Raw genomic sequence first — 18,134 nt, forward strand, 5'->3', positions numbered from 1 at the left:
GCAACTAGATGCTGGGCATGGAAGAGGCTGAAGAGACCTTGTCTTAAAGAAAAAGAACAAGTAGAACATTTCCTCTCTAATAATGTATTTTTGATGTATTCATATTAAAACCGCACACCAGGTGCTTGGAATACAAACAGGAAGTAAGAGCTCTCTCATATTGTGTATCCTCTCGACTTACCCAGTCTTGTGTGAGCTCCTATAGTACTAGATTGCTTTGCAGGTATGGACAGGCCAATGCTGTGTGCTTTGCAGTGCTTATTGGGGCTTCCAAGATCCTCCTAACCATGTGTCAGTTTATATTTAATGGATATAAATCCATATTGGGATCTTGAACCCTTCCAAGAAATTCTGTAAAACCTTCTGTTATTTTGTGATGACTTACAAAATACCTTTATTTGCTCCTCTGTTTTCTACCCTGAAAAAAAAACAAAACACAGCTTCATTTAGCAACCCAGGGTTGCTTTCAGAATAGGCAAGTGTTGGTAGAAGGTGGCCTCATTATCTTTTCCTCCTGGTTTTGTCCAGGTCTTCCCAGCCTGGCTTAATTTTCACCCTTTTATTTTAGGCCTCATATGATTTTGCTACTTCCCACTCTTGTTTCTTAAGCAGAATTTGGACATAAAAGCAAGAGGGTTCTATTTTTGTGGCCATGATTTCTTTCCACTGGGCCCCTTAAATCAAGGCCTAAATCCTGACATTTTGAACTTTTCCTCACTGACACGTGAGTCTACACCAACACCAGATTTACCAGTCCTGCATGTGTTTCCCATTGGTCTGACTAGATGTCACTGCTTGAACATACTGTATGTCTAATATGTGTGCTCTTTGGTAGACAGAATGTTCCCTTATGACAATTACAAAATGCCGTGCCATGCCTTAAAAAACTTTGAATTTTTAGTTTGGTGATAATAATACTCATACTGGGACATGAAGTATTCAGAGTGGGGCTGCTACAGTTTTTGGGGGGAAGGAGTTGTTTAGGAGTTGTTTAGTTTGTTTCTCACCCAGACAAGCCTTGAACTCCTGGTCTCAAGCGATATTGTGAGCCCTGTACCCCATTCTCCCTTCCAAGTAGTTTTCACTTACTACAGGCTCCTCCTATACCACCCCTGCCTTACATTTCTGGTGTTTGTAGGTTTTTGGTTGGTTGGTTTTGGCTTTTTTTCATTTTTGCCAGTCCTGGGGCTTGAGTTCAGGGCCTAACACTGTCCTTTGGCTTTGTCAAGGCTAGAGCTCTACCACTTGAGCCACAGTACCACTTCTGGCTTTTTCTATGTATGTGGTTCTGAGGACTCGAACCCCGGTCTTTGTGCATGCTAGGCAAGCACTCTGCCACTAGGCCAAACTCCTGGCCCTGGTTTGTTTGTTTTTTTTTAAGACACGGTTACTAATACTTTCCTAAAACTGAAAAACCATTAAGAGACAGGAATGCCATGTAACATATTAAATTACTTTTGAAAAACAAAGAGTTCTTTTTCTCTTTTGCTCATAAAGGTCCTTTTTTTTGAGTAGGTGTTTCTCAATTGCTTCTTGCAGCAGCCTTCCAATGCTGTACATTGGGTTGTGAAAGTTTTCATAAATAAAAACTCTGGAATCCACATTCCTGCCACTTAGTGACTGGCATTCCCTAATGTGTCTTGCTATAATTACGTTGATTCAACACTGTAAGAGATGTTTATTCTCCCTTGAAAATGATTTTATTACAAGGAAAACTTCAGAAATAAGGACTGTTGACATTTTGAATTTACTATCCTTAGAGTTGCTTTTGTTTTTAATGTGCTTGTTATATAGGTGAAAGATACGATCCTGAACCCAAGTCAAAGTGGGATGAAGAGTGGGATAAAAACAAGAGTGCTTTTCCATTCAGTGATAAATTAGGGGAACTAAGTGATAAGATTGGAAGCACAATCGATGACACCATCAGCAAGTTCCGGAGGAAAGACAGAGAAGACTCTCCAGAAAGATGCAGGTATTAGCATCTTGTCTCCTGGGTGTTAAATTCATGCACTTGGGTTTCTCTTTGGGGTGATGCCATTGTCTGAAGTTTAGTTTCATCCTCTTCCTTAGCCCTCCCCCCCCACCGGCCCCTTTTCTGGTACTAGAAATTACACTTGCCTCACATTTTTTTTTAATACACTTGTCTGGAGGGGTCTTCGGGTCACAGAGAAATTGGTCATGAAAAAGTCGAGTATTTTAGGGTGTGCAGTGTTACACAGTTCTATAGATCTTGATAGATGAATAATATTTCCCATGAACGTATCAAATAGAATAGTTTCACTGCCCTAAAAATGTCCTGTTCAAAAATAGAACAAAGCCAGGTACCAGAGACTCACACTGTTAATCCCAGCTACTCAGGAGGCTGAAATCTAAGGATCCTGATTGGAAGCCAGCTCAGGCAGACAAATGTAAGAGACTCTTACCTCCAGCATGCCAGGTCTCACACCAAAGACATCATCTTGCCTTGGAATAATACTGGACATCAGAAGAATGCAATGAATGGCAGTTTTACCTGGACAGTGAGGATAGGAATCTTAGGTCACTTTTTGTTTAGGCCACTTATCAGAACTTATATGTCCCCCAGAATACTTGCATATGTCATTTGTATTTAACTCCTTTGCTCTGTATAGAAAGTCATTCTTGTTCATCCTTTCTACATGCAAGTTCCATATTGTTTTATATTGAAGTAGAAATTGCTTGAGATTACTCTGAGTTAAATTCTATCAGTAATAGTCATAGTTTAAAGGAGAAATTCAGATGTTTCATTTTAGGATATTCATAAATTAAACTACCTACTCAATTTAGTAATATGGGTAATGGAGCATATTCTGTGCTGTATTTTGTTTTGTGATGCTGGGGTGTAAACTCAAGGTCTTACGCTTGATAGGTAAGTTCTTGTTTTGTGTCTCCCTTTTCCCTACTTGGACCCAGAACAAAATGTTTTACACCATTAAATGCACCATTTTAAATACAGTTGTTTCCATAGTTCCTATAGTTACACAGCAGTACCATCTCCTGATAATGTAGAAAAGTCAGCAAAATTACAAAGTCCATTTTGCAGTCACAGACAAGTTCTATTGAGTTCGAACAGGATAATATTTTAGAGCTACCCATTGAGATTGTGTGTGTGTGTGTGTGTGTGTGTGTGTGTCAGTTTTTTGCTCAAGGCTCTATCAGTTGAGCCACACCTCTGCTTCTAGCTTTTCTAGTGGTTGATTGAGACATAGCATTTCCCTTTGTGCCTAGGTTGGCTTTGAAGTTTGATCCTAGCCTCCTGAATAGCTGGGATTAAAGACTTGAGCAACCAGTACCTGGCTTGTTGTGTCGTTAAACTTTAAATCTACAATAAAACCTGAAGTATTTTAGGCATGTTCGTATACCTTTATGACATACTTATTTGTAGAGAATTTTGTCCATTCCCCGATGAATACAATAGTCGTTGCTCATACAGCTTAAATAACATTCTGTTGATTCCTGTCAAAAATAAGGAGCTTGATGCTTACTCCATTTGAACTCCATGCAAAAAGCCACTCCTGTCTTACTGCTTTGCTTCATCCTTGCTGTCATGGTAGTGATAGCGACGAGGAGAAGAAGGCGAGAAGAGGCAGGTCTCCCAAAGGTGAATTCAAAGACGAAGAAGAGACAGTAACAACCAAGCACATCCACATCACACAGGCCACCGAGACCACCACCACAAGGCACAAACGCACAGCCAACCCTTCCAAGACCATCGACCTGGGCGCCGCCGCACACTACACGGGCGACAAAGCCAGTCCCGACCAGAGTGCGCCAGCCCACACACCTCAGCCTTCCGTGAAGGTGAGAAGGGCACAGGCCCTGTGGGTGAGAACTCCTTTCAGAATTCCTCCACGAGCCCACGTGGGCCTTCTTGATCATACTCATGGTAGATCAGGTAGCGCACGTCACTCAGTCAGGAATATGAAATATCCTTGGGGGAAGAAACCTTTCCAGCTGTTGAAAGATCTGTACTGTCTACGAAGATAGGAATGAGATCTGGGGATGTAGCTCCGAGGTAGAGCACTTACCTAGCTTTTCCATGGATCTTGAACCATTATCTTCCAGAGCTCATCTTCCTGAGTAATTAAAGGCATGATTCACCAGTGCGTGCCATAAATACTTTACATTTGTAGTATAATCTGTGTGTGTGTGCACATGCACGCGCGCACCATTCCTAGGGCTTAAACTCAGTGCCTGGATGCTATCTGTGAGCTTTTGTGCTTAAGATGGCAGATACTCTGCCATTTGAGCCACCTCTCCACTTCTGACTCTTTGATAAGTTAATTGGAGAGAAGAGTCTCTTGCACTAGTTGGCTTTGAATCCCAGTCCTTAGATCTCCATGAGTCACAGTGGCAAACTTTAATCTTTTTGTTTTATTTTATTGCTGTTGTTTAGACACAGTGTTTTACTATATAGTCCAGCCTGGCCTTAAACTCACGATCCTTCTGCTTTAGGCTGGCATATGCCTTAACCATCACGTCCAACTTTGTACTAACCTCTTTGTCTTTGTTTCTGTTGATTTAAAAATGTTTTGTAAAAGGCTGAAGGGTTTTTTTTTTCCTTGCCAGTTCTGGGGCTTGAACTTAGGGCCTGAGCACTGTCCCTGGACTTTCTCAAGGCTAGAGCCCTACCACTTAAGCCACAGCACCACTTCCGGCTTTTTCTATGTACGGAGGAATTGAACCCTGGTCTTTGTGCATGCTAGGCAAGCATTCTACCACTAGGCCAAACTCCCAGCCCCTAGGCTAAAGGTTTTGAACGTTATCCAGTTGCTCTAGATTTCTTTGAATTGAAAAACTTAAGAACTTAAAATACTACAGTGTAGTATTTTAATTTTTAGCAAGCAAATACAATGCCATATGAATACAAAAGAAACAAATTTTCATCATCAGAGCTCACATCACCATACCTAGCCTTTTTTTTTTTTTTTTGCCAGTCCTATGGCTTGAACTCATGGGCCTGATCACTGTCCCTGGGCTTCTTTTTGTTAAGGGCTAGCACTCTATTACTACCTCTTGAGCCATAGCAACATTTCCAGCTTTTTCTGTTTATGTGGTAGTGAAGAATGGAACCCAGAGCTTCATGCATGCTAGACAAGTATTCTACCACACTAAGCAACATTCCCAGCTCAGTACCAGTGTTTGTTATTATAAAACAGAATCTATCCTGTTTAAATAATTGCAGATATCTGCGTCTAAATTGGGAGTCCGAGATGGACAGAGCTAATGCTAGTGGGAGCGGGGGCAGGGAGAAACCAGAAAAGAGAAGAAATGTGAACACTCATAGATATGTTGGCTCTGCCCATTCTGTTTGCTTTCAGACTTCAGTGCCTGGCAGCAAGTCATCCGGAGATCTTGTTGATCTGTTTGATGGCTCTAGCCAATCAACAGGTAAGTGTCCACTTTGACTATTTCTTGTTAACCTTGGTGTGTGTCACTTAAGAAATGACATGCAGCCACATTAGTTCATTTGCAGTTTATGTGCTGACGTTTGTGTGTCTAATACTAAGCCATCGTGTTAACTGGTAGTTAGCATGTAGTACATGTAATGCATGTTGTACATGTATGTAGTACATGTAGTACATGTAATACATAGTGTCATAGAGTACCAGTAATTTCTGACTTGTGCAAATAGAGGCTTCTTTTATGTGTCTGTGGAAAGCTTTAATGGAGCAGTCAGAGAAGTATTAACGAGGAACAGCAGATGAGCGGGTGGAACTTTCTTCCTCCATGATCTCAGGATTGGTTTGAACAGACAGAATTATTAAATATACAACATGCTTCTTTTGCAAGAAAGCTTGGAGTCCTTTCTCTTCTCTAATGCAAAAAGTAAAGTGACTCATTAGATGAAAGTATCAATTAATATTCATGTAGTAATTAAGAAAATTTGAGAGAAGTCTGGAATATTTTCAACTTAAGGTTGGTCCTCTCCCCTCCACGCCCACCCCACCCCCTGATAATTTCCAAAGAGCAACTGAACATGGGTTGACAGGAGACCATTTTAAAGTTACCTTTTATTTGAACTTATGTGCAGCAAGTCTTGATGCTTCTCTTCCCCATCACTGCCAAAGTAATTTTAATAACCATATTTTAACTTGAATTCTGCTGTGAAACTAAATCTTTAGCACCTACACTTGAGAAAGCATTACTGCTTGGATGTCTTTTACCAGATGTGCCAATACTTATAACAGGACCATCAGGCAAGAAATGTTGGAACAAACTAGAAAGTAAAGCAGATATAGTTCTGTGTTGCCCTTAAAACTGTATTTTCTGGATATTGAGATAATGCATGTATTTAAGCATTTCTTATGGAAAAATCTTTTGGGCTTCTAGAAAAGAATTTCTTTTTTCTATCTGAACTGCTGTTTACCTAAGATCATGACTCTTTTCTTAGGGTAGTGTATATCTTCACAATTTTCATTGCTTTATAATCGTGCATGCTATGGCTATACTGTAATTTTCTTAACCAGATCAGTTCCTTATTGTTGCCTAGGGCTTTTTGTTTCTCTTGTTACTTTCCAACATTTTCTCTCTTCTAAACAATAGAACGCTAGAACCTTTTACAGTCTCTCAGGTTGATAAGGTGAAAATATTTTCATTTGTTAGATGGAATTTGAACAATCTTCATATTTTAATAAGCCAGTTATGATTTGCCTATTCATGTTCTATATCTATTTTTCTATTAAAAATATTTACTTTTTAAAGTTCTTCCAGATTTTGGATAATTTTGATCATAGTTTTTTTGGTCTTTTGTTATTTTAATTATAATATATATTAGAATTTATAATGTATTAGTTTTTTCTAACCTACATTAAATTCTTTGTTAAGAAATTTTCTATTTGTAGTTGAAGTATGTCTAGTTGTATTTTTCTTCTTCACAGTATTACTTTGGAAAATGCATGTTCCCAGCTGGTGATTGTAAATAATCTTCTTGCTGCCCTGAAAAGGCAGATGGAAATGGTTCATTTGTAATGACAGCTCTCATGTGGGAATCACGAAGAACTGCTCTTGTGAAAATTAGCAGTCTTTCACATGGGGCAATTTTTGGTAGACTTTTTTGTTTACACCTCCTTAGATAGACATTATCTGGGAAAATGCTGAAGCATATCACATTTTGGTTCAATTTCAAGCGCTGGTAGGAATAAGAGAAACTCCTGAAATGAAAAGGAGATATTTAATTTTTGAGACAGTTTTCAAAATTGAAGGTGACCTTGTATGAAGGTGCTAGCAGAAGCAGAGGTGACGAGAGAGAGAGAAGTTGGTTCTGCGTCTGAAGTAGCTTCTGTTTGTAAAATGTATGTGTGAGCGTGTGTTTCCATTCCCTACTGAGGTTCCTTGGTCTGCATGGAGACAAAACTTCTTGCAATCGGAGTGGTGTAAGTATTTGTCTAAAATAGGGATTCAGCAGAAGGCAAAAAAAATAAAAACAAAAACATTTCCTTACTCACTTTTAAGCTAAGATCCGTGGTCTTCAATGCTTTTATCTGGTACATGGATTTTCTTTGTGGCCTAGACTAGTTATGAAAATCTTTACCTGTTTGGCTTAATACATGACTTAGGAATGTGTGCCTACGGCTTAGAAGAAACACATTGAAGTTCCCCATTTTCAAATTCCTTAATGTGACATTAATTGATGAACCACATCATTCTGTACCTAACAGTATGTACTATAACATGAAGGGTCACAACGGAAAACAAACTGACAAACATTAAACAGCAGCTGTAGGCACTCTGATTGTTGTTAATAAAACCCCATGTATGGGAGTTCAGTGGTCCTTCGTACTCTGTCATGTTTTGTGCCAGTGCAGTAAGCCTTTAGGGAAAAGGAGAGCAAAACACTGTGCTGTCACCCTTAGAATGAATTTGGAAACCTATCTGGAGTCGTCATGGTAGGAGTGGAGAATCTGTGGCTGACGTCACTTTGGTGCTTTAGTGAGGCTTTGTCCACATACAGAGCATGCATCTTTGTAATGTGAAGGAATGGAGAATTAGCTGTACCTGCTGAGAGAGAAATACCAAATACACATGCCTCAAACTGATCTGCTCCCTTTATTACAGCTGGCCGTTTGTTAGGAAAGGAAGATGGTTCTAGTTTAATTAACCCAGTTGAGTGTAGCAGATGGGGCAGAACGTCTCACAGCGATAAGACAATTCAGAAATGGCACCAGATGTTAGAAGCTGTCCCTGGTGTGTTTGAGTGCAGCCCAGATGTTCCAGTCCCACCTGGCTAGTTTCTGAGCACTGCGGGCTAAGCAGATGTGATGTAACCTGTATAATGTTCCCATAACACTAAAAACCCTGCAGTTGAACTGCTGCTCTCGATTTCTAAGGTTGAGACTCTTGAAATCTTTAAGGGCAGACCAAAGTCAGGACAGTTTTAGGCCTTTGGCTGTTTCATTGATAGTTTCAATAGGAGGAAATGTGATTATAAAACTTGAGATAATTGCTGCTGAAATTGTTGATCAAAGTAAATCGTTTACCCAGTGGGTCTGTAAGTTAAGGTTTGTATGAGAATGTGGTAATAAGGAAGGTTTTACTTCTAGCTGTACTGGGATTTAAACTGGGGGCCTCCCCTCCCCTGGGTGGGCAGTCTAGTGCTGAGCCAGGCTTCCAGTTCCGAGAGTGTGCTGTTATGTGCATGGAGATTGATTGGTGGTCATGATTAAGATATTACCCCTTTAATACTATCAGTTTAGAAGTAATAGCAAAAATGATCCTTTTTTTCCACTCATTAAAAAGGGAAACTATTTAGCCTCCCATGGAGTAAAGTTAAGGAGTCAAGGACTGTGCATTGAATTTATGTGGCAAGCAAGCACTTTATTTCCTACTAGTACTTTTCTCAAGTTTAGGTACTGGTGGAAGATGGTTATTATAAAGACCATAGTTGGCAGATAGCTGCCAGGTAGCCTGAACCACAGATGTAGAGGAACTTAGACTGTTGCTTTAGGGGAAGAGGGTTGATACCAGAGTTCGAACTCAAAGCCTTAAGCTTGCATAGCTTGTTTGTTCAGCTACCCCTTTGTTATTGAGCCATGCATGCTACCATCGTGTGTGTGTGTGTGTGTGTGTGTGTGATGGTTCTTGGGCTTGAACTCTGGGCCTGGAAGCTGTCCTTGAGCTTTTCTGCTCAAGGTCAGTGCTCTACCACTTGAGCTACACCTTTACTTCTGGCGTCTCTGTCTCTGTGTTCTCTCTCTGTAGTTAATTGGAGATGACTGTCACAGACTTTTGTACTTCAACTGGCTTCAAACCTCAATCTTCAAATCTCAGCTTCCTGAGTAGCTAGGACTACATGTCTGAGCCATTGCCACCTGGCTTATCTTGGCCTTTTTCTGGTTATGTAGATACAGTCTTGAGGACTTTTTTGCCCAGACTGGCTTGAAATCTTAATCCTTCATTTCTCAGCCTCCTGAACAGCTAGGATTACAAGCATGAGCCACCAGCACTCATCTGTACGACTGAGTTTTTGTAAAGGCTTCCCGAAATTGCTCAGTTGTTCTCTAGTTCTGAGAGTTTAACTGTGTCCTCATTCTTAACTTCCAGGAGGATCGGCGGATTTATTTGGGGGATTTGCTGACTTCGGCTCAGCAGCTGCATCAGGCAGTTTCCCTTCCCAAGGTACGGTGGGCCAGCAGTTGGGGGGGGGGGGCAGCCCATCCCTCTCATCGCCTTCTTGTCATTCATAACTCCTCAACAACTTATCCATAAGGCATAAGGCTTGTATGCCAGGACAATTCATTCATCGCCAATAATAGATTCACATCAAGAAAAAGATCTGTATTTGTAACTGACTTATTTACCCTTACAGGGGGATATGAATAAGTGTCGAATTTTAGCAACAAAAATGCAGTTATTTATATGATTTTTCAGGAATGAAATTTATCAACTTTCTAAGGGTAAGAGTAATTACTACTTGTCCTGGTTCTTTATAAACCCAAAATAGTGCCCAGAGAACTTGGTATACACTAATTTTATTATTAGCAATCTCTTTCCCTATAGGTTATTAAAGGGTTGTGGTGTTTTATAAACTCCAGTCAAATTGAAGTTTGAGAGAAAAGATAATACAGATATAAAAATTGTACACAAGGTGAAAAAAAAGTAAAGTAGGTCTTACTATATTCATTGTAAGTAGAATGATGTTGCTATTGTATTTAACTGAATGAAATTTTATATTAATAATCTGATGTAGGTTTGTGAGAAGTCAGGATAGAAAAATACATAATCTTGAGGGCCGGGAGTTTGGCCTAGTGGTAGAGTGCTTGCCTAGCATGCACGAAGACCCAGGTTCGATTCCTTGGTACCACATACATAGAAAAAAGCCAGAAGGGGTGCTGAGGCTCAAGTGGTATGAGAAAGTCCAAGGACAGTGGTCAGGTCCTGAGCTCAAGCCCGGGACTGGCGAAAAAAGAAAAATACATAACCTTGATGTGGTTTGGGTAATTCTGACAACCTACTTTTGCAAATTCCAGAAACTGGGACTTGTGAGTAATAAACATTTCACTTTCGAAGTGTGGTGATGCCTTCTAAGAATTCATATCTTACTTTGGGCAAATCAGAATGGAAGATAAACATTGCCCCAGTTTTACTGACATCCTGTGTAATTCACAGTAGTCTATGTATATAAAGTTGCCTACAGTGCAAATAATTAGAATCTATGAATGTTACCTTAATGATCTATCTCCTTATCTGTATGCGTGTGATTAATATAACCTGATCACCATTGCACAGGAGGCCGTCCCTGTTGGAATGATGATTAATCATTTCTGAATAACATATGACTCACTAGAAATCTTTTCCTCTCATGATTAATCTTCTCAAGACACTTGGTTTTCAGATGGGGAAACCCCTTTTTCTCCAGTTCCCAGTGAAGACAATGTAAACACAGTGTGTACATTGTTCCAGCAACAGTAATTCATGAGCTCAGATTGTCTAATAGAAGTAATTGTAAAATTGTTACCGTAGTCTCCTTTATAAAGGAGACCAAATACATGTTCTAGTAAAACCATCAAGTATGAATATTTGCCTGATTTCACCTTAAGTTGTTGCTAGAGCTTAGGAGTTCTAAGTGAATGACTTTGTCCTTTGAGTGTGCCTACATCCTGACATGATCACAGAAGAATGACAAAAGAGTAAAGTTACTGTTACCTTTTGCTTTTTAGCATAATGAGGCACAATGTTTCAGTGGCTGGTTCCCTGGTTCCCTTTTAGAGCAGACAAATGTAACAGTAACAGTTGTAAGAGAGCAGAAGTAGTAAACATCCACCAGAGAGCTCCCTTCCCCTACTCCTCCTGCTTGCCTTCTTTGTTTCTATTTTATTGTTTTTGTTTTGTTTTGTTTTGCCAGTTCTGGGGATTGAACTGTGGGCCTATGTGCTATCCTTGAGCTTTTGTACTCAAAGTTTAGAGCACTACCAGTTGAGCCAAAACACTACTTCCAGTTTTCTCATGGTTAATTGGAGATGAGAGTCTCTCATGGACCTTCTGGCCTGGGCTAACTTTAAACTGTGATCCTATTAGACTTCAGCCCTCCCCAGAGTAGCTGGGATTACAGGTATATGCCACTGGTGCCTGGCTTTTTTGTTTTGTTTCATTTAGTTTTGTTTTGTTGTGCTGGGGCCCTGAACCCAGGGCACTGACCCTGCGGTGTTGTTTGTTTGTTTGATTACTCAAGGCTCTTCTTTGCCTTTTCTGACTCCATTTTGTTATATTTGTCCCTGTCCAAAGGAAAGATCTGCTTGCTTAGATGCACACCGAGCCTCATTTAGACTTTTCCTGGCACCGTTGTTGCAAGCGCTGCTCCAGTGGTGAACAGCGTGTGGGCACCGTTGTTATGTAGCATCCGAGCACTTGGCTCCCTTGCACTTGTCTGTTAAGCCAAACAAATAGTAAAAACTTCCGATGATACTGGATCTTAAAGTACCTAGTTTTCGTGTATACTTTTTAAAAGAGTCACAGGGAGGCTGAGTCATGTCCTACAGTTTATCCAGTATCCTGGTACCAATTTTTATGTTGAATGTATTCAGCCTCAGACTTTTAATTATACTTGGAAGAATAGTGATGCAGTTCTGTGTTTCTAGGTTTTTTAATATTATCTTTTGATCCATTTTTCCATTTGCTGTGGCATGATACCTGAACCCAAGAGAAGGGCAGGTTTATTTCCGTTCATGGTTGGGCCAGTTCTGTCACTTTGGGACCCAACATGAGACAGAACACTATGGCAGGATGGCCTGGAAGCAGAGAGGTAGAAAGGGATGTGTCTCTCCTTTCTCCCCCCTCCCACCCCCACTCCAGTCGTGAAGCTTGAACTCAGGGTCTGGGTACCATCCTTGGACACCTTTTGCTCACAGCTAGCACTCTACCACTTGAGCAACAGTGCCACTTCCAGGTTTTTCTGTGTATGTAGTACTGAGGAATAGAGCTTGGGGCCACGCTCTCGGCCCTAGAGAGTCTCTTGAAATGCATGCTCTTGGTTGTTCACTCCCTCCTCATAAACCAGAGCGTAGACTCATCAGTGGACTCACCCATTGGTGAAGTAGCACATCAGGACCCCACTGCCTCCTGGTGGCCTCCATTGGGGACTGAGCCTGCACTCAGGAGCCCTCTGGAGCCACAGCGCACGGTCCCCTCATCCGTCCTCAGTACATGATAGTCTCAGGTTCCCTATCGGCCATCGCCCTGTGTACACAGAGTGCAATGAGCACTTCTTATAAAAAAAATCCCTGACTTTATTAAGCTTTTTTCTTCCTTGCCCTTGTGCTTTGCTTTTAGTCAATTTAATCTTAAGAATTTGGGGTGTAAAAAACCCTCATGAGTATAAGTGGAAGTTTGATTTTTTTCCTTGGACCTTCCAGGGAGTAAAGTCAGTAATTTGAAGTCTCTGATTTTACTGAATGCCTCTTCACATTTCCTACGGGAGCTAAGCCAACTTAGAATCTGCTCTTTTTGAGTCCCAAGTTAGACTACTAATGTTTAGTGAATTTCATGTGAAAACTTGAAGAGAAGTTTTGATGGTAGTTTCTGTGCATTACCTACAGTCTGGAGAAATGGCTTTTACTTTTTATTTTAGTTTTTTTTTCTTTCTCACCTTGTTAACACTCCTGTAATATTCATGAGAAAGAAGCATGTCCAGATGGAGCTGGTCTCTGCAGATGTTAATGTGGATGGACTCCAGTCACCTCCAGTTAGTTTCAGTTCACAGGCTGTTATGTTTGTGCCCCGTGTTTCAAAAGTTTCATGCCCTTATCACTCTTTGCCTGCGCAGCAACAAGTGGGAACGGAGACTTCGGTGACTGGAGTGCCTTCAATCAAGCCCCAGCAGCCCCTGCGGCTTCTGGCGGCGAGCTCTTTGGGAGTGCCCCACAGCCACCTCTAGAACTTGTCGGTGGCTCCCAGCCAGCTCTGGCTCCACCGCCAGCTGCCTCCAACTCCTCAGACCTGTTTGATCTGATGGGCTCCTCTCAAGCAACCATGACATCATCCCAGAGTATGAATTTCTCTTTGATGAGCACAAATACTGTAGGCCTTGGCTTGCCCATGTCAAGATCACAGGTAAGTTGTCTGCTTCCTTTGGTGATTGTGACCCACAGCTCTTGAGAGAGTCTTTGTGAAAGATTAGGGTAAAGACATAAAAACAAGCTCTTTCCATGTGTATGTCTCTGCGCATTTACATATATCATAGGTCATCCTCATAAAGAAGTGTAAGTGGCAGTGGATATTGTCGGAGAAGTAGGCACTGGTCATTTCACTGTCATGTGAAGGACACTGGTATCTACACAGCACTGACCAGTACAGCCTTATGTGGTCCATTGTTCACCAAAGCATCAGTAGGCAGATAGTGCATGCCTCTGTGTGTATGTGTGTGTTGCACACTAGTTTTGCATCTTGAGTTTATCTTACACTCAGCTCCTTAGTGCAGACACTGGATTATGGAAAGCAAGGCCTTCTCACCTATCTTGTGTTTCCTGTGGTTAGATGCGGTATGCGGTGTAACCCTAGCTACTTTGGACGCTGAGGTCTGAGCATCACAGTTCAAAGCCAGCCGGGGCAGGGCTCCAGTAAACTACTAAAAGAGTCCAGAGTGGAACTAGAGCTAAAGTGGTAGAGCACTAGCTAGCCTTGAGAAAAGAAGCTCAGGGTCAGTGTTCAGTCCCATAGCTCAAACCCCAGGACTAACACCCCATCACCCCACCCCCAAAGAACGGAAGTATGTACAAAGAAAGAACAGAGACATTTCCTCTATGGCAAGCATTTTAATAGTTAAATCCAAACTGCATAATACAGGTTTAGAATTTGGCCAGGCACCAGTGATTCACACCTTATAATCCTAGCTACCCAGGTGACTGAAATCAGAAGATTGAGGTTCAAAGCCAGCCTTGCAGACCAATCTGAGAGACTGATGCCCAGCTTAGTAGCAAAAACCCAGAGCTAGAGGTTTGGCTCAAGTGATAGAATGCTAGTCTTGAGCAAAAACACCCAAGCCCAGAGTGCGATACTTTTGAGTTCAAGCCATAGTACCAACACAAAGGGGGGGGGCAGGGGAAGAATTTGAGAAAATACATCATTTGACTCAGGCCATTAAGAATACTTGCTGTGGCACGAATTGCTCATTTTAATATGCACAGTTACTTCTTTCAGGTGTTAGGATAAAGGAAGAGAAGAAAGAAGCAGAAAGGTGATTGATCGCTTGTATAACAGAAGTTAGACCCAAAATAATTTTAGAATGAAGCCACTCTAATTTGCAGTCATGCTTGTAATATTCTTTTTATTGATGCATTTTAAATTATTCTTCCTATTCCTTTCTCTTTTTTTTGTCCTTTTTGATATATATTACCCTTGTAACCACCTGACACCTCTGCTTCTTTCTCTTTTATATCTCTTTTTTCCTGAATTTGGTCCATATGTGTATCAAGTTGCAACTTCAGGCAGAAGTGTATGCAGAGTAGAAGAAAAGTCAGAATATGTGAAATACAATTTGCTACACCATCGTTTTGCCTTGTGAAACATGAGGAATCATATCATGATTTCTTTTTGTACATTTTCACCTGTGTATTTCCTGGAAGGTACACTAACTTTCAGTCGGTAGTTACCTTGGGCATTTGTCACTAATGGTGGCTTTTAGACTTTGGGTTACAGGAAAAAAGATGACAAGTGCAAATACTTTGTTGTGATGAAATTGCCATCTGATAATCTTCACAGAACAGATGCTTAATTTTTAGAGCATTTTTTTATTTTCCAGCCTTTGCAAAATGTTAGCACAATGCTGCAGAAGCCTAATCCTCTCTATAATCAGAATACAGATATGGTCCAGAAGTCAGTCAGCAAAACCCTGCCCTCCACATGGTCTGACCCCAGTGTAAACATCAGCCTAGACAACTTACTACCTGGTATGCAGCCTTCCAAACCCCAACAGCCATCGCTCAATACGATGATTCAACAACAGAGTGAGTTATCTCTGCACTACCTATTTCCTGTCTACTTCTAGTCTATTGCTCTGCTGCCAAGGCTGTTTCAAGCATTAAAGTATGGAAAGGGAAGATAACATGCATTTAAGTCATATAACGTTCATTTAATATCCCTCCTGGAATACTAACTGGGTTTGCATTCTGCTCTTGGTATGATGACACTTACTATGTTGTGGTGACTGTAGAGAGCCTGATCAAGTGTTTGTAGCTGGGCATGGTTTTGCTTACCTGAAATTATAGCACTCAGGAGGATCACAAGTTCAAGGCCAGCCTAAACTATGTAAATAGACTCTGTCAAAAAGCACGGGCTGGTGATGTGGCTCCATTCCCAGCAGCCCTCACACCCTTCTCAAAACAATTTTTTGCAAGCAGCGAAGAAACAAAAATCATCTAATCCCACAGGTTTGGGATATTTTTTCAGCTATTTCTAAGTATTTTTTAATGCTTGGATCATACCATCTATACTATTTTGCTTCTTACTATTATATTAAATCATGGTTCGTTTTTCCTATGTTCAACAAGAATGTTGAAGAAGTCATTCCATGTCAATGGGTACAATTTCTCTTAGTATTTAGATTGTTTCATCTTTCTGTTAATATAAATAACTGTGACTTTACATACATTTTGTACGTCTCACTTTTTCTTGATATAATATTCTGGAAACAGAGTAACTGACACGAAGGCCGTGAACCTGTATAAGGCTTTGACGGTCTGTTTCAGTGCTTTCAGATTGTGTCTTTCCCATTCGATTTCTACATCTCTGTTAAACCAGGGCCAGTACCCACTGAGAATTAACGAGTGTGGATTAATTTTCTTCTTAGAAGGTCACAATGAAAAAACTATTAGGACTAAAAGTATTGATGAGCAGGAAGAAGGCATCTGATTTCACTGCTTTGCAGGTAGAAGAGTAGTTCGGTTTGTAAAGCTCTTGTGTCTCTTTTTTTCTTTCTGGTAGATATGCAACAGCCTCTGAATGTGATGACTCAGAGCTTTGGCGCTGTGAACCTTAGTTCCGCCCCGAACATGCTTCCTGTCCGGCCACAGACTAATCCTCTGCTGGGAGGACCCCTGCCCATGAGTGTGATGCCTGGCACCATGGGAATGCCTTCCCTGGGAACCACGCCCATGATGAACCAGGGCGTGATGGGCATGAACGTGAACCTGGGCATGTCCGCGGCCGGGATGGGCTTGGCGGGCACAGTGGGGATGGGTATGCCTAACCTAGCCATGGCTCCTGGAACTGTGCAGCCCAAGCAAGATGCCTTTGCAAACTTCGCCAACTTTAGCAAATAGGAGTTGTCAAGACACAGGTTGAACGAAGCGTTTTTAGCTGTGCAGATAGGTGATATTGGGATGGAAAATGCTAATCAACTCCCCTTTCTTTTATCAATTACCTAAATAAACCTACAGAAAGAACCAAAAAGGCTATTTCCTAAAAGTGAAATACTTAGTATTTCAGAAGGCCACGCAAGAGCACTCAAATCATTTTTCCCAGTGAGGACAGACCAGAGATGGCGTGACGAGGCCACTGAAGGCCTTTGTAAAGCCAGGAGCCAGTTAACACCATGCATTGTGGGGAGACCAGAGTGGGGCTGAGTAAAATGTGTTTGAATCTCTAATTTTATACTTTTCTTTTCCTGATGAACTTGATTTTTCTGTCCCTGAATCGCCTTGTCATAATTGGGTCTGTTCCTTTTATTACCACTCTTGAGTCCATATATGAAATCATTAAAGTTGGATGATCAGTTTTTTATAAAAATATCTATTTTTGTCCAAAAAAAAAGCATCCACATGTGATTATGGCTAGGTCAAAGGTGACTGGAATGTACATACTTTTGCTAAGTCCAGCAGCACTGCTGCGACACTATCCAGACTTTTATTGTAACGAAGTCAGTCCCCTAGGCGTGGAGGACCGCTGTGGGCTTCTCATGGCTTCTGCTCTGAAGTTTCCTGGGCAGAACTAAGGGGAATTTTTATTTTTATTTTTTTTTTCAGGACTGCTCTACAGTTTCCTTTTAAAGAAAGAAAACACACCTCCAGTATTTTTGTTTGTTTGTTTGTTGTTAGCAGTCTTGTTTTACAATTTGCAGTGATTTCACTTGACAAGGCTTCCTTCCATGTTCATCCTAAAAGCCAGCACTGAAGTCAAAAGAGAAAATAATATTTATTTTTATCTTTTCTGGTGTTTTCAAAAATTTGGAAAGATAGAAATCCATTGAAACCTTACGTTAAGTATAATTGTTAGAACTCAACAATTCTGCGGAATTCATTTTTGTTTGGTTCTGAGTGTATATAATGTGACATTAGCAATATGGTTTCTTCTATAGAGGAGTTCTATATGTTACTAAAGGAGGCCTGCAGCAGTCAAGGTTTTATTGATTTAATGACAAATAAAGGAAATTAATTCAAATGTTTTTCTTTCCTGATGTAGTTCTGCATTAAGCGCACATGAAAATCATGATTCTAGAGTTTGGAATGCAAAGTTAATTGTTTTGACCTCAAGCGGGGAATATTTTTTAAAATAAATACTATAATATAGTTATCAAATTATTACCTCCCCACTTTATGTTGAAGATTTTTTTATTAAATTGATAAAAACTTTGTTTCCATTTTATTCATAATGTTCTGTTATATATAACATTAAAATGTTCATTA

General features: G+C 40.6%; 1 protein-coding gene across 4 annotated transcripts in view; it reads left to right on the forward strand.

The window, feature by feature from the left end:
* Nucleotides 1-18,134, forward strand: part of Clint1 (clathrin interactor 1) — a 44,454-nt gene extending 26,320 nt beyond the window's left edge. The window contains exons 6-12 of one of the 4 annotated variants that reach the window (XM_090321264.1): nucleotides 1,795-1,972; nucleotides 3,573-3,819; nucleotides 5,340-5,409; nucleotides 9,562-9,636; nucleotides 13,280-13,566; nucleotides 15,254-15,458; nucleotides 16,435-18,134. In XM_090321264.1, the coding sequence (XP_090177390.1) occupies nucleotides 1,795-1,972; nucleotides 3,573-3,819; nucleotides 5,340-5,409; nucleotides 9,562-9,636; nucleotides 13,280-13,566; nucleotides 15,254-15,458; nucleotides 16,435-16,772 (1,400 nt within the window). In that variant the 3' untranslated portion in view covers nucleotides 16,773-18,134. The remainder of the gene's footprint in view (nucleotides 1-1,794; nucleotides 1,973-3,572; nucleotides 3,820-5,339; nucleotides 5,410-9,561; nucleotides 9,637-13,279; nucleotides 13,567-15,253; nucleotides 15,459-16,434) is intronic. The other 3 variants (XM_090321265.1, XM_090321267.1, XM_090321268.1) reach the window with 3 other exon arrangements.

Source organism: Megascapheus bottae, chromosome 29 (assembly GCF_031878675.1).
Source record: "Megascapheus bottae isolate mThoBot1 chromosome 29, mThoBot2.hap1, whole genome shotgun sequence".
Lineage (NCBI taxonomy): Eukaryota > Metazoa > Chordata > Mammalia > Rodentia > Geomyidae > Megascapheus > Megascapheus bottae.